The sequence below is a fragment of the Cololabis saira genome, chromosome 9 (assembly GCF_033807715.1).
Source record: "Cololabis saira isolate AMF1-May2022 chromosome 9, fColSai1.1, whole genome shotgun sequence".
Taxonomy (NCBI): Eukaryota; Metazoa; Chordata; class Actinopteri; order Beloniformes; family Belonidae; genus Cololabis; species Cololabis saira.
Genome location: NC_084595.1, coordinates 2,134,435 through 2,149,975, shown reverse-complemented (window position 1 = coordinate 2,149,975; position 15,541 = coordinate 2,134,435). Strand labels below are relative to the sequence as shown.

The following is a 15,541-nucleotide window of genomic DNA, read 5'->3' as shown; positions in this document are numbered from 1 at the left end:
TCTGTCTCCATGATCTTATATTCCGCGCTGGGCTGGTTTTCTAACAAAGTTTCCAGATGCAGCAGCAGTAAACGCTGGTCAAGAGCAGAGACCATTTATTTAATAAATAGAAATCATTAAAAGAACAGATGGAAACAGGAAACATCAGAATGGTGATCTTTTCAAAGCTGTAGCGGCTAAGTTAGTTTGTCTTCCAGTAGTTTAACTTCCGGTCCCCCCCCTATCCAATCAGAACCTTCCCAACCCCCAGACCTGGAGAGGAATTGGAGAAAGACCATCAAACGTGTTTCCATGGAAACCTCAATTCAGAATGACCATTTCCATGTAAACTCCAAGGAAAATAGTTTAATTCTGAATAATTAATTCAGAATTAAAAAACATCATGTAACTGTGGCCACTGACAATGAATTAGTTTCTCCAGCAATCAATTGCAATTGGAGTCTCTAAATGTAGAAATGTCCATATTAAGCACAGGAGATGACATTTGTGTATATATATATAAATTTAAGTTTATTCACACTGTACAAAATGTAAAAAAAGAAGAGAAAATAAGCAAACTTTTTAACAAAATTGGTAAATACACGCCTATACCTTTCAGTTACTCACAAACAGAAACAGGTAAATATAAGCGGCAACCCGACTTAAATGTAGACGTTAATGTTTAGCGGCCGTTGGAAACTGACAGTGATCTGTAGACGCCATGAGATGTAGCGTTAGCGTTAGCTTGATACCCGTGGCTTGTAGCAAAACGATCTCCTTTCTGAACACAAAAGTGACGGAGTTTAAAAAGTGACAGAGAACTTCTTCTCCTTTTCCTCTTTTTATTCAGTCGATCTCTTAGCAAAGATAACGACGCTGATTCAAATCTTCCTCTTCTTCTGTGGTGATTCTTCTTCTTCTCCTCCTAATAAGGTGGATTACTAATAAGAACTCTTTGTGCTACATAGCGCCAACTACTGTACAGGAGGGAAAAATAAATAAAATAAAAAGATAAATTAAATTAAAAAAAGAAAAGAAAAAAAAATAATAAAAAAAGAAAATAAATAAATAAAATAAAAAAAAAAACAAATTAAATGAAAAAAAAAAATAAATAAATAAAAAAAAAAAAAAAAAGAAAATAGCAGTCAGGAATCACTGATTTCAAAACTGGCTCCTTTCGACGAGACGTGGGCGGCGCCCTGATATGTCAATCATCTGGGGGGACCAATCAGATTCCAGGGGGGTCCAGTCCCCCCCGGCCCCCCCTCTAGCTCCGCCCCTGGGGGGCGGAGTCTCCGGTTCACTTCCAGCCGTTCAGCTCCTTCAGCCGGCTGATGCTGGTGCCCTTGACGGGGGAGGAGGGTGGGGGGGCGTAGAGGGGCAGGGTGGGGGTGCTGGGGCACCCCTGGGTGCTGGGCCCCCCCGGGGGGGCGTAGAGGGGCAGGGTGGGGGAGCTGCGCCCCCCCGGGGGCCACGCCGTCTCTGTGGCGACGGTCCAGATCGACCGCTTCTTCTTCTTCTGCTTCTTCTTCTTCTCAGCGTCGTCTTCGGAGGAACCGGGACTCATCGTCTGGAGACGGAAGAAGAATAATCAAGGAACCGCTAGGAAGCAAGAAGCTAGGTAGCATCTGTCCATGTTAGCATGTCATGTCTTTGTTAGCATGGAGAGGACATGCTAACACAGACATGACATGCTAACATGGAGAGGACATGCTAACACAGACATGACATGCTAACATGGAGAGGGGAAACTATCTCCTGAGGTTCCTGGAGGAACTCCCCCGTCTGACGACTCACGCAGCAGCAGAGCGTCATGCAGCCTAGCTTGGCGGCGTGCTGCCCATCTCCGGCGTAGCGGTTCTTCTTTGGCAGCAGCAGGACGAAGGACACGGCCAGAGAGAGATGGTAGAAGCTGTGGACGTAGGCGTAGTCCCACTCCTGCGGAGACACGCTAACGTTAGCCACAGTTAGCCACCGTTAGTCACCGTTAGTCACCGATGGCTGCCATTAGCCACTCACCTGGAAGTAGAAGCGTAGCATCAGCGCTAGGGCCCCGAAGCAGCATCCGGGTCCGACCTGCTGGGTGTAAACGCTCCGGTCCGGGTACACGGCCCTGCGGCGCCTCATCTGCTGCAGCTGGAGAGGAAGACACGCCGCTTTTACTGCCAGGACACACCCCTTTTACTACCAGGACACGCCGCTTTTACTGCCAGGACACACCCCTTTTACTACCAGGACACGCCCATTTCACTACCAGGACACGCCCCTTTTACTGCCAGGACACACCCCTTTTACTACCAGGACACGCCCCTTTTACTACCAGGACACGCCCCTTTTACTGACAGGACACGCCCCTTTCACTACCAGGACACGCCCCTTTTACTGCCAGGACACGCCCCCTCACTACCCGGACACGCCCCCTGTGATGTCAGGCCTAGTAACTGAAACCAGGACTAGTAACTGGAACCAGGACTAGTAACTGGAACCAGGACTAGTAACTGGAACCAGGACTAGTAGAACTGAAACCAGGACCAGTAACTGACACCAGGACTAGTAACTGAAACCAGGACTAGTAACTGGAACCAGGACTAGTAACTGAAACCAGGACTAGTAACTGAAACTAGGACTAGTAACTGAAACCAGGACTAGTAGAACTGAAACCATGACTAGTAACTGAAACCAGGACTAGTAACTGAAACCAGGACTAGTAGAACTGAAACCAGGACTAGTAGAACTGAAGCCAGGACTAGTAACTGAAACCAGGACTAGTAAATGAAACCATGACTAGTAACTGAAACCAGGACTAGTAGAACTGAAACCAGGACTAGTAGAACTGAAACCAGGACTAGTAACTGAAACCAGGACTAGTAACTGAAACCAGGACTAGTAGAACTGAAACCAGGACTAGTAGAACTGAAACCAGGACTAGTAACTCAAACCAGGACTAGTAACTGAAACCAGGACTAGTAGAACTGAAACCAGGACTAGTAACTGAAACCAGGACTAGTAGAACTGAAACCAGGACTAGTAACTGAAACCATGACTAGTAGAACTGAAACCAGAACTAGTAACTGGAACCAGGACTAGTAGAACTGAAACCAGGACTAGTAGAACTGAAACCAGGACTAGTAACTGGAACCAGGACTAGTAACTGAAACCAGGACTAGTAGAACTGAAACCAGGACTAGTAGAACTGAAACCAGGACTAGTAACTGAAACCAGGACTAGTAGAACTGAAACCAGGACTAGTAACTGAAACCAGGACTAGTAGAACTGAAACCAGGACTAGTAACTGGAACCAGGACTAGTGGAACTGAAACCAGGACTAGTAGAACTGAAACCAGGACTAGTAACTGGAACCAGGACTAGTAACTGAAACCAGGACTAGTAGAACTGAAACCAGGACTAGTAGAACTGAAACCAGGACTAGTAACTGAAAGCAGGACTAGTAACTGAAACCAGGACTAGTAGAACTGAAACCAGGACTAGTAACTGGAACCAGGACTAGTAACTGAAACCAGGACTAGTAACTGAAACCAGGACTAGAACTGGAACCAGGACTAGTAACTGAAACCAGGACTAGTAACTGAAACCAGGACTAGTTACTGAAACCAGGACTAGTGGAACTGAAACCAGGACTAGTAGAACTGGAACCAGGACTAGTAACTGAAACCAGGACTAGTAGACCTGAAACCAGGACTAGTAGAACTGAAACCAGGACTAGTAACTGAAACCAGGACTAGTAGAACTGAAACCAGGACTAGTAACTGAAACCAGGACTAGTAGAACTGAAACCAGGACTAGTAACTGAAACCAGGACTAGTAGAACTGAAACCAGGACTAGTAACTGGAACCAGGACTAGTAACTGGAACCAGGACTAGTAGAACTGAAACCAGGACTAGTAACTGGAACCAGGACTAGTAACTGAAACCAGGACTAGTAACTGAAACCAGGACTAGTAACTGAAACCAGGACTAGTAACTGGAACCAGGACTAGTAACTGAAACCAGGACTAGTAGACCTGAAACCAGGACTAGTAACTGAAACCAGGACTAGTAGACCTGAAACCAGGACTAGTAACTGAAACCAGGACTAGTAACTGGAACCAGGACTAGTGGAACTGAAACCAGGACTAGTAACTGGAACCAGGACTAGTGGAACTGAAACCAGGACTAGTAGAACTGGAACCAGGACTAGTAACTGAAACCAGGACTAGTAACTGAAACCAGGACTAGTAACTGAAACCAGGACTAGTAACTGGAACCAGGACTAGTAACTGGAACCAGGACTAGTAACTGAAACCAGGACTAGTAACTGGAACCAGGACTAGTAGACCTGAAACAAGGACTAGTTACTGAAACCAGGACTAGTAGAACTGAAACCAGGACTAGTAACTGAAACCAGGACTAGTAACTGAAACCAGGACTAGTAGAACTGAAACCAGGACTAGTAACTGAAACCAGGACTAGTAACTGAAACCAGGACTAGTAGAACTGAAACCAGGACTAGTAACTGAAACCAGGACTAGTAGAACTGAAACCAGGACTAGTAGAACTGAAACCAGGACTAGTAACTGAAACCAGGACTAGTAGAACTGAAACCAGGACTAGTAACTGAAACCAGGACTAGTAACTGGAACCAGGACTAGTAGAACTGAAACCAGGACTAGTAGACCTGAAACCAGGACTAGTTACTGAAACCAGGACTAGTAGAACTGAAACCAGGACTAGTAACTGAAACCAGGACTAGTAACTGAAACCAGGACTAGTAACTGAAACCAGGACTAGTAGAACTGAAACCAGGACTAGTAACTGAAACCAGGACTAGTAACTGAAACCAGGACTAGTAACTGGAACCAGGACTAGTAGAACTGAAACCAGGACTAGTAGATCTGAAACCAGGACTAGTAGAACTGAAACCAGGACTAGTAGATCTGAAACCAGGACTAGTAGATCTGAAACCAGGACTAGTAGAACTGAAACCAGGACTAGTAGAGCTGAAACCAGGACTAGTAACTGAAACCAGGACTAGTAACTAAAACCAGGACTAGTAACTGGAACCAGGACTAGTAACTGAAACCAGGACTAGTAACTGAAACCAGGACTAGTAACTAAAACCAGGACTAGTAACTGGAACCAGGACTAGTAACTGAAACCAGGACTAGTAACTGGAACCAGGACTAGTAGAACTGAAACCAGGACTAGTAGAACTGAAACCAGGACTAGTAGACCTGAAACCAGGACTAGTAACTGGAACCAGGACTAGTAACTGAAACCAGGACTAGTAACTGAAACCAGGACTAGTAACTGAAACCAGGACTAGTAGACCTGAAACCAGGACTAGTAACTGAAACCAGGACTAGTAGAACTGAAACCAGGACTAGTCGAACTGGAACCAGGACTAGTAACTGAAACCAGGACTAGTAACTGAAACCAGGACTAGTAGAACTGAAACCAGGACTAGTAATTGAAACAAGGACTAGTAACTGAAACCAGGACTAGTAACTGAAACTACGACTAGTAACTGAAACCAGGACTAGTAACTGAAACTACGACTAGTAACTGAAACCAGGACTAGTAACTGAAACCAGGACTAGTAACTGAAACCAGGAGAAGTAACTGGAACCAGGACCAGTAACTGAAACCAGGACTAGTAACTGAAACCAGGACTAGTAGAACTGAAACCAGGACTAGTAACTGAAACCAGGACTAGTAATTGAAACAAGGACTAGTAACTGAAACCAGGACTAGTAACTGAAACTACGACTAGTAACTGAAACCAGGACTAGTAACTGAAACCAGGACTAGTAACTGAAACTACGACTAGTAACTGAAACCAGGACTAGTAACTGAAACCAGGACTAGTAACTGAGACCAGGGCTAGTAGAACTGAAACCAGGACTGAAACCAGGACTAGTAACTGAAACCAGGACTAGTAACTGAAACCAGGACTAGTAGAACTGAAACCAGGACTGAAACCAGGACTAGTAACTGAAACCAGGACTGGTAACTGAAACCAGGACTAGTAACTGAAACCAGGACTAGTAACTGAAACCAGGACTAGTAGAACTGAAACCAGGACTAGTAACTGAAACCAGGACTAGTAGAACTGAAACCAGGACTAGTAGAACTGAAACCAGGACTAATAACGGAAACCAGGACTAGTAGAACTGAAACCAGGACTGAAACCAGGACTAGTAACTGAAACCAGGACTAGTAACTGAAACCAGGACTAGTAACTGAAACCAGGACTAGTAGAACTGAAATCAGGACTAGTAACTGAAACCAGGACTAGTAACTGAAACCAGGACTAGTAACTGAAACCAGGACTATTAGAACTGAAACCAGGACTAGTAACTGAAACCAGGACTAGTAACTGAAACCAGGACTAGTAACTGAAACCAGGACTAGTAGACCTGAAACCAGGACTAGTAACTGGAACCAGGACTAATAACTGAAACCAGGACTAGTAACTGAAACCAGGACTAGTAGAACTGAAACCAGGACTAGTAACTGAAACCAGGACTAGTAACTGGAACCAGGACCAGTAACTGAAACCAGGACTAGTAACTAAAACCAGGACTAGTAACTGAAACCAGAACTAGTAACTGAAACCAGGACTCGTAACTGAAACCAGGACTAGTAACTGAAACCAGGACTAGTAGAACTGAAACCAGGACTAGTAGAACTGAAACCAGGACTAGTAACTGAAACCAGGACTAGTAGAACTGAAACCAGGACTAGTAGAACTGAAACCAGGACTAGTAACTGAAACCAGGACTAGTAGAACTGAAACCAGGACTAGTAACTAAAACCAGGACTAGTAACTGGAACCAGGACTAGTAACTGAAACCAGGACTAGTAACACAAACCAGGACTAGTAACTGAAACCAGGACTAGTAACTGAAACCAGGACTAGTAGAACTGAAACCAGGACTAGTAACTGAAACCAGGACTAGTAGAACTGAAACCAGGACTAGTAACTGAAACCAGGACTAGTAACTAAAACCAGGACTAGTAACTGAAACCAGGACTAGTAGAACTGAAACCAGGACTAGTAGAACTGAAACCAGGACTAGTAACTGAAACCAGGACTAGTAGAACTGAAACCAGGACTAGTAACTAAAACCAGGACTAGTAACTGGAACCAGGACTAGTAACTGAAACCAGGACTAGTAACTGAAACCAGGACTAGTAACACAAACCAGGACTAGTAACTGAAACCAGGACTAGTAACTGACACCAGGACTAGTAACTGAAACCAGGACTAGTAACTGAAACCAGGACTAGTAGAACTGAAACCAGGACTAGTAACTGAAACCAGCACTAGTAACTGAAACCAGGACTAGTAGAACTGAAACCAGGACTAGTAACTGAAACCAGGACTAGTAACTGAAACCAGGACTAGTAACTGACACCAGGACTAGTAACTGAAACCAGGACTAGTAACTGAAACCAGGACTAGTAGAACTGAAACCAGGACTAGTAACTGAAACCAGGACTAGTAGAACTGAAACCAGGACTAGTAACTGAAACCAGGACTAGTAACTAAAACCAGGACTAGTAACTGAAACCAGGACTAGTAACTGAAACCAGGACTGGTAACTGAAACCAGGACTAGTAGAACTGAAACCAGGACTAGTAACTGAAACCAGCACTAGTAACTGAAACCAGGACTAGTAGAACTGAAACCAGGACTAGTAACTGAAACCAGGAATAGTAACTGAAACCAGGACTAGTAGACCTGAAACCAGGACTAGTAACTGGAACCAGGACTAGTAGACCTGAAACCAGGACTAGTAGACCTGAAACCAGGACTAGTAGAACTGAAACCAGGACTAGTAGAACTGAAACCAGGACTAGTAGACCTGAAACCAGGACTAGTAACTGAAACCAGGACTAGTAGAACTGAAACCAGGACTAGTAACTGAAACCAGGACTAGTAGAACTGAAACCAGGACTAGTAACTGAGACCAGGACTAGTAACTAAAACCATGAGTAGTAACTGAAACCAGGACTAGTAACTGAGACCAGGACTAGTAACTGAAACCAGGACTAGTAGACCTGAAACCAGGACTAGTAGACCTGAAACCAGGACTAGTAACTGAAACCAGGACTAGTAACTAAAACCAGGACTAGTAACTGAAACCAGGACTAGTAACTGAGACCAGGACTAGTAACTGAAACCAGGACTAGTAACTGAAACCAGTACTAGTAGAACTGAAACCAGGACTAGTAACTAAAACCATGAGTAGTAACTGAAACCAGGACTAGTAGAACTGAAACCAGGACTAGTAACTGAAACCAGGACTAGTAACTGAAACCAGGACTAGTAACTGAAACCAGTACTAGTAGAACTGAAACCAGGACTAGTAACTAAAACCATGAGTAGTAACTGAAACCAGGACTAGTAACTGAGACCAGGACTAGTAACTGAAACCAGGACTAGTAACTGAAACCAGGACTAGTAACTAATACCAGGACTAGTAACTGAAACCAGGACTAGTAACTGAAACCAGTACTAGTAGAACTGAAACCAGGACTAGTAACTAAAACCAGGACTAGTAACTGAAACCAGGACTAGTAGACCTGAAACCAGGACTAGTAACTGAAACCAGGACTAGTAACTAAAACCAGGACTAGTAACTGAAACCAGGACTAGTAACTGAAACCAGGACTAGTAGACCTGAAACCAGGACTAGTAGAACTGAAACCAGGACTAGTAACTGAAACCAGGACTAGTAACTAAAACCAGGACTAGTAACTAAAACCAGGACTAGTAACTGAAACCAGGACTAGTAAACCTGAAACCAGGACTAGTAGAACTGAAACCAGGACTAGTAGACCTGAAACCAGGACTAGTAGACCTGAAACCAGGACTAGTAACTGAAACCAGGACTAGTAGAACTGAAACCAGGACTAGTAGACCTGAAACCAGGACTAGTAACTGAAACCAGGACTAGTAGAACTGAAACCAGGACTAGTAACTGAAACCAGGACTAGTAGATCTGAAACCAGGACTAGTAGAAACCAGGACTAGTAACTGAAACCAGGACTAGTAGATCTGAAACCATGACTAGTAGAAACCAGGACTAGTAACTGAAACCAGGACTAGTAGAACTGAAACCAGGACTATTAACTGAAACCAGGACTAGTAACTGAAACCAGGACTAGTAGAACTGAAACCAGGACTAGTAGAAACCAGGACTAGTAACTGAAACCAGGACTAGTAGAGCTGAAACCAGGACTAGTAACTGAAACCAGGACTAGTAGAACTGAAACCAGGACTAGTAGAACTGAAACCAGGACTAGTAACTGAAACCAGGACTAGTAACTGGAACCAGGACTAGTAGAACTGAAACCAGGACTAGTAACTGAAACCAGGACTAGTAGAACTGAAACCAGGACTAGTAACTGAAACCAGGACTAGTAGAACTGAAACCAGGACTAGTAACTGAAACCAGGACTAGTAGAACTGAAACCAGGACTAGTAACTGAAACCAGGACTAGTAGAACTGAAACCAGGACTATTAACTGAAACCAGGACTAGTAACTGAAACCAGGACTAGTAGAACTGAAACCAGGACTAGTAACTGAAACCAGGACTAGTTACTGAAACCAGGACTATTAACTGAAACCAGGACTAGTAACTGAAACCAGGACTAGTAACTGAAACCAGGACTAGTTACTGAAACCAGGACTAGTAATTGAAACCAGGACTAGTTACTGAAACCAGGACTAGTTAGTGAGGGTTAGTATTTTTCTCACCCATCTGACGGTGATGATGAACACGGCCGACCCGATCGGTCCAGAATAGACTCCGTAGCCCCAGCGGTCCTGGTAGATCCTCAGAGCCGTCGTCAGGACCCCGAACATGGTCAGGCTGGATCTCTGGGGCTCCTGGAAGTCCCCCAGAGCTGGGGATCAATGGATCAAGAGATCAATAGATCAATAGATCAATAGATCAACAGATCAATAGATCAAGATATGTATAGATCAACAGATCAATAGATCCACAGATCAATAGATCAGCAGATCCACAGATCAATATATCCATAGATCAACAGATCAATAGATCAATAAATTAATAGATCAATAGATCAATACATTAATAGATCAATAGATCAATAAATTAATAGATCAATAGATCAATACATTAATAGATCAATAGATCAGCAAATCAGCAGATCAATATATCCATAGATCAACAGATCAATAGATCAATAGATGTGTAGATCAATAGATCAATCGATCCACAGATCAATAAATGTATAGATCAATATGTACGGATCAGCAGATGAATAATCGATAGATCAATACGTACTGATCAGCGTGACCCACATGGACAGATCAATAATCAATACGTACCGATCAGCGTGACCCACATTGATAATCAATACGTACCGATCAGCGTGACCCACATTGTTAATCAATAATCAATACGTACCGATCAGCGTGACCCACATGGACAGATCAATAATCAATAATCAATACGTACCGATAAGCGTGACCCACATTGATAATCAATAATCAATACCTACCGATCAGCGTGACCCACATGGACAGATCAATAATCAATACGTACCGATCAGCGTGACCCACATTGATAATCAATAATCAATACGTACCGATCAGCGTGACCCACATTGATAATCAATAATCAATACGTACCGATCAGCGTGACCCACATGGACAGATCAATAATCTACAGATCAATACGTACCGATCAGTGTGACCCACATTGATAATCAATAATCGATACGTACCGATCAGTGTGACCCACATTGATAATCAATAATCAATACGTACGGATCAGCGTGACCCACATGGACAGATCAATAATTAATAATCAATACGTACCGATCAGCGTGACCCACATGGACAGATCAATAATTAATAATCAATACGTACCGATCAGCGTGACCCACATGGATAATCAATAATCAATACGTACCGATCAGCGTGACCCACATGGACAGATCAATAATCAATAATCAATAAGTACCGATCAGCGTGACCCACATTGATAATCAATAATCAATACGTACCGATCAGCGTGACCCACATGGACAGATCAATAATTAATAATCAATACGTACCGATCAGCGTGACCCACATTGATAATCAATAATCAATACGTACCGATCAGCGTGACCCACATGGACAGATCAATAATTAATAATCAATACGTACCGATCAGCGTGACCCACATGGACAGATCAATAATTAATAATCAATACGTACCGATCAGCGTGACCCACATGGACAGATCAATAATCTACAGATCAATACGTACCGATCAGTGTGACCCACATTGATAATCAATAATCAATACGTACCGATCAGCGTGACCCACATGGACAGATCAATAATCTACAGATCAATACGTACCGATCAGTGTGACCCACATTGATAATCAATAATCGATACGTACCGATCAGTGTGACCCACATTGATAATCAATAATCAATACGTACGGATCAGCGTGACCCACATGGACAGATCAATAATTAATAATCAATACGTACCGATCAGCGTGACCCACATGGACAGATCAATAATTAATAATCAATACGTACCGATCAGCGTGACCCACATGGATAATCAATAATCAATACGTACCGATCAGCGTGACCCACATGGACAGATCAATAATTAATAATCAATACGTACCGATCAGCGTGACCCACATTGATAATCAATAATCAATACGTACCGATCAGCGTGACCCACATGGACAGATCAATAATTAATAATCAATACGTACCGATCAGCGTGACCCACATGGACAGATCAATAATTAATAATCAATACGTACCGATCAGCGTGACCCACATGGACAGATCAATAATCAATACGTACCGATCAGCGTGACCCACATTGATAATCAATAATCAATACGTACCGATCAGCGTGACCCACATTGATAATCAATAATCAATACGTACCGATCAGCGTGACCCACATGGACAGATCAATAATCTACAGATCAATACGTACCGATCAGTGTGACCCACATTGATAATCAATAATCAATACGTACGGATCAGCGTGACCCACATGGACAGATCAATAATCTACAGATCAATACGTACCGATCAGTGTGACCCACATTGATAATCAATAATCAATACGTACCGATCAGCGTGACCCACATTGATAATCAATAATCAATACGTACGGATCAGCGTGACCCACATGGACAGATCAATAATTAATAATCAATACGTACCGATCAGCGTGACCCACATGGACAGATCAATAATTAATAATCAATACGTACCGATCAGCGTGACCCACATGGACAGATCAATAATCAATACGTACGGATCAGCGTGACCCACATGGACAGATCAATAATTAATAATCAATACGTACCGATCAGCGTGACCCACATGGACAGATCAATAATTAATAATCAATACGTACCGATCAGCGTGACCCACATGGACAGATCAATAATCAATACGTACCGATCAGCGTGACCCACATGGACAGATCAATAATCAATAATCAATACGTACCGATAAGCGTGACCCACATTGATAATCAATAATCAATACCTACCGATCAGCGTGACCCACATGGACAGATCAATAATCAATACGTACCGATCAGCGTGACCCACATTGATAATCAATAATCAATACGTACCGATCAGCGTGACCCACATTGATAATCAATAATCAATACGTACCGATCAGCGTGACCCACATGGACAGATCAATAATCTACAGATCAATACGTACCGATCAGTGTGACCCACATTGATAATCAATAATCAATACGTACGGATCAGCGTGACCCACATGGACAGATCAATAATCTACAGATCAATACGTACCGATCAGTGTGACCCACATTGATAATCAATAATCAATACGTACGGATCAGCGTGACCCACATGGACAGATCAATAATTAATAATCAATACGTACCGATCAGCGTGACCCACATGGACAGATCAATAATTAATAATCAATACGTACCGATCAGCGTGACCCACATGGACAGATCAATAATCAATACGTACGGATCAGCGTGACCCACATGGACAGATCAATAATTAATAATCAATACGTACCGATCAGCGTGACCCACATGGATAATCAATAATCAATACGTACCGATCAGCGTGACCCACATGGACAGATCAATAATCAATAATCAATACGTACCGATCAGCGTGACCCACATGGATAATCAATAATCGATAATCAATACGTACCGATCAGCGTGACCCACATGGATAATCAATAATTGATACGTACCGATCAGCGTGACCCACATGGATAATCAATAATTGATACGTACCGATCAGCGTGACCCACATGGACAAGGCCGTCCCGTAGACGCTGAAATATTCCAGGACGTCGTAGCGCAGGAAGCAGAGAACGGACAGACCGGGACCCTCGCAGGCGTGGAACACCTGGGGACAGGATCAATCAGGGATCAATCAGGGGCCAATCAGGGGCCAATCAGGGGCCAATCACCAGTATTGATCACCTGGTCACCGGTATTGATCACCAGATCATCAGTATAGACGATCAGATCATCTGTAAATGTGCAGACTTTGAGAAAAACACATGTTTTTGTCCGTTTTATGGATCATTCAGGTGTGGTACACCTGGGGACAGGGGGCCAATCACCAGTATTGATGACCTTATCATCAGTATTGATCATCTGACCATCATTATTGATCATCTGATCACCAGAATTGATCATCAGATCATCAGAATAAATGATCAGATCATCTGTAAATGTGCAGACTTTGAGAAAAAAAACACTTGTTTTTGTCAGTTTTCTGGATCATTCAGGTTTGTTAACACAAGGCTTAAAGAGAAAAGCATCAGCAAAGGTCTTAGAGAAGCAGGACTAGTAGAGCTAGTTAGCGTTAGCACGTCCCTCATCAGAACCAGAACCCTGTTAGCCTGTTAGCCTGTTAGCGTCAGCAGAGATGGAGACTCACGGCGGTGAAGAACATGGTGAAGAAGTAAACCATGGCCTCCATGTGGAAGCCCCTCTTGGCGGCGACGCTGGCGGCGGGAAGGAACACCAGGCTGCTAGCGGCGGGAAGTAGCATCTTAGCTAGGAACGCACCCATGATTAGCTAAGCTAGCTGAGCTACGCCCAGCTAGGGGTGGGGGTGGGGTGGAGGTTAGCTAAGCTAAGACCGAGGTGGAGCTTAGCTAGCTGCTACTGCCAGAAAACAAGAAAGAACAAGTGGAAAAGTTGAGGAAAAAGTCGAAATTTGGAGAAAAAAGTTGAAATGTCGACAAAAGAGTTTAAATGTCGAGAAAAAAGTCAAAATGTAGAGAAAAAAGTTATATATATAATATCCTTTCACTTGGTCCTCTCAGAGCAGAACCGTCGGAGTTCCTTCTCCTCTCCGACTCCGATCCCAACTGGACGGAGTTGCGTTTGTTTTGAAGACAGCAGAAAGTTCCCAGATGTCCAAGAAATGTAGAGAAAAAAGTTGAATTTTGGAGAAAAAAGTCCAAATGTCGAGAAAAAGGTCTTCACTTCAGACGGATTTATATTCTCTCAGAGCCGAACCGTGGGAGTTCCTTCTCCTCTCCAAGTCTGATCCCAACTGGACAGAGTTTGTGTTGAAAACAACAGAAGGTTCCAGCTGTCCAGCCGGCCCTTTAAAGTTTAAACCCCCTGATTGGAGGCTGGAGCCCGTCACGGTTCAAACCCCCCCTGACGGGGGACATAACCCCCCCCGACGGGGACAGCTGGTTCATACCAGCCTACGGACGGCTGGACGGCTGTGGACTATTTCAGCTGAGCATCTGTTGGGGAGAGAACGGAGGAACTGAGGAACCGAGGACTTGAGGTCGGGCTGGAATGAGCAGAGTTCCTGGTATCTCTGCAGCTGATTCGGTCTGTTTAAGTGGATTCTTTTTTTTTTAATTTAACCTTTATATAAGCAGTAACAGCCCATTGAGATCAAGGATCTCCTTCACAAGGGAGACCTGGCCAGGAAGCAGCAGCAAACTAATACAATCACAAGGTTAAACGACAGAATACAAAACAATAACAGAGGAAAAGTAGCAGTAAAATGATAAAACCACGTCTTATAAAGAGCAGATGCATAGGAGTCACAGCCAGTTAACATAATCACATCAATCATATAAGTGCAGATGTTTAAAGCCCAAGTACTTATAACTTATTCAATTTCTTTTCCTTGAAGAGTTAAGATGTTAGGAAGATTTGGTGGCAGCTCGCTTGCGTTCGAAAACAGCATGACTTTGGTTTTGTCTGAGTTTAAAACCAATTTTAGCTTCTGCGGGCGAGACTGTACAACATCAGTCAAAGGCCTGTACGATAGACGACGCACGACAATAAATAATAGTATCGTCAGCATAAAAGTGATACATAGCATTTGATTAATTTTTGCAGAGGTTATTGTTATAAATGGAAAACAGTACAGGTCCTAACACAGAACCCTGGGGAACTAAAACAGTACATTTCCTAACACAGAACCCTGGGGAACGCCCTTTCATACAGTCAAAAAGGAAGAGGTAGATCCTGACGTCTGAACACGTTGAGTTCTAGC

General features: G+C 43.4%; 1 protein-coding gene across 1 annotated transcript; it reads right to left on the bottom strand.

Moving 5' to 3' along the window:
• Positions 1-1,154: 1,154 nt before the first annotated feature.
• mymk (myomaker, myoblast fusion factor) lies at positions 1,155-14,553 on the bottom strand. Its single transcript, XM_061729783.1, has 6 exons — positions 13,949-14,553; positions 13,294-13,408; positions 9,748-9,896; positions 1,999-2,115; positions 1,777-1,917; positions 1,155-1,549 (listed from the first exon to the last, which is right to left on the bottom strand). Exons 1-6 carry the CDS (start codon positions 14,081-14,083, stop codon positions 1,280-1,282), a joined length of 927 nt encoding a protein of 308 aa, XP_061585767.1. The 5' UTR covers positions 14,084-14,553; the 3' UTR covers positions 1,155-1,279.
• Positions 14,554-15,541: the final 988 nt, after the last annotated feature.

What these genes read in the sequence shown, in the direction of transcription:
- mymk (XM_061729783.1), bottom strand. Translation starts at nt 14,083, where the DNA reads ATGGGTGCGTTCCTAGCTAAGATGCTACTTCCCGCCGCTAGCAGCCTG. An exon ending in TCACCATGTTCTTCACCGCC is followed by an intron (nt 13,409 to 13,948) that starts GTGAGTCTCCAT and finishes TCCTGTCCCCAG; the next exon opens with GTGTTCCACGCCTGCGAGGG. An exon ending in CATGTGGGTCACGCTGATCG is followed by an intron (nt 9,897 to 13,293) that starts GTACGTATCAAT and finishes ATTGATCCCCAG; the next exon opens with CTCTGGGGGACTTCCAGGAG.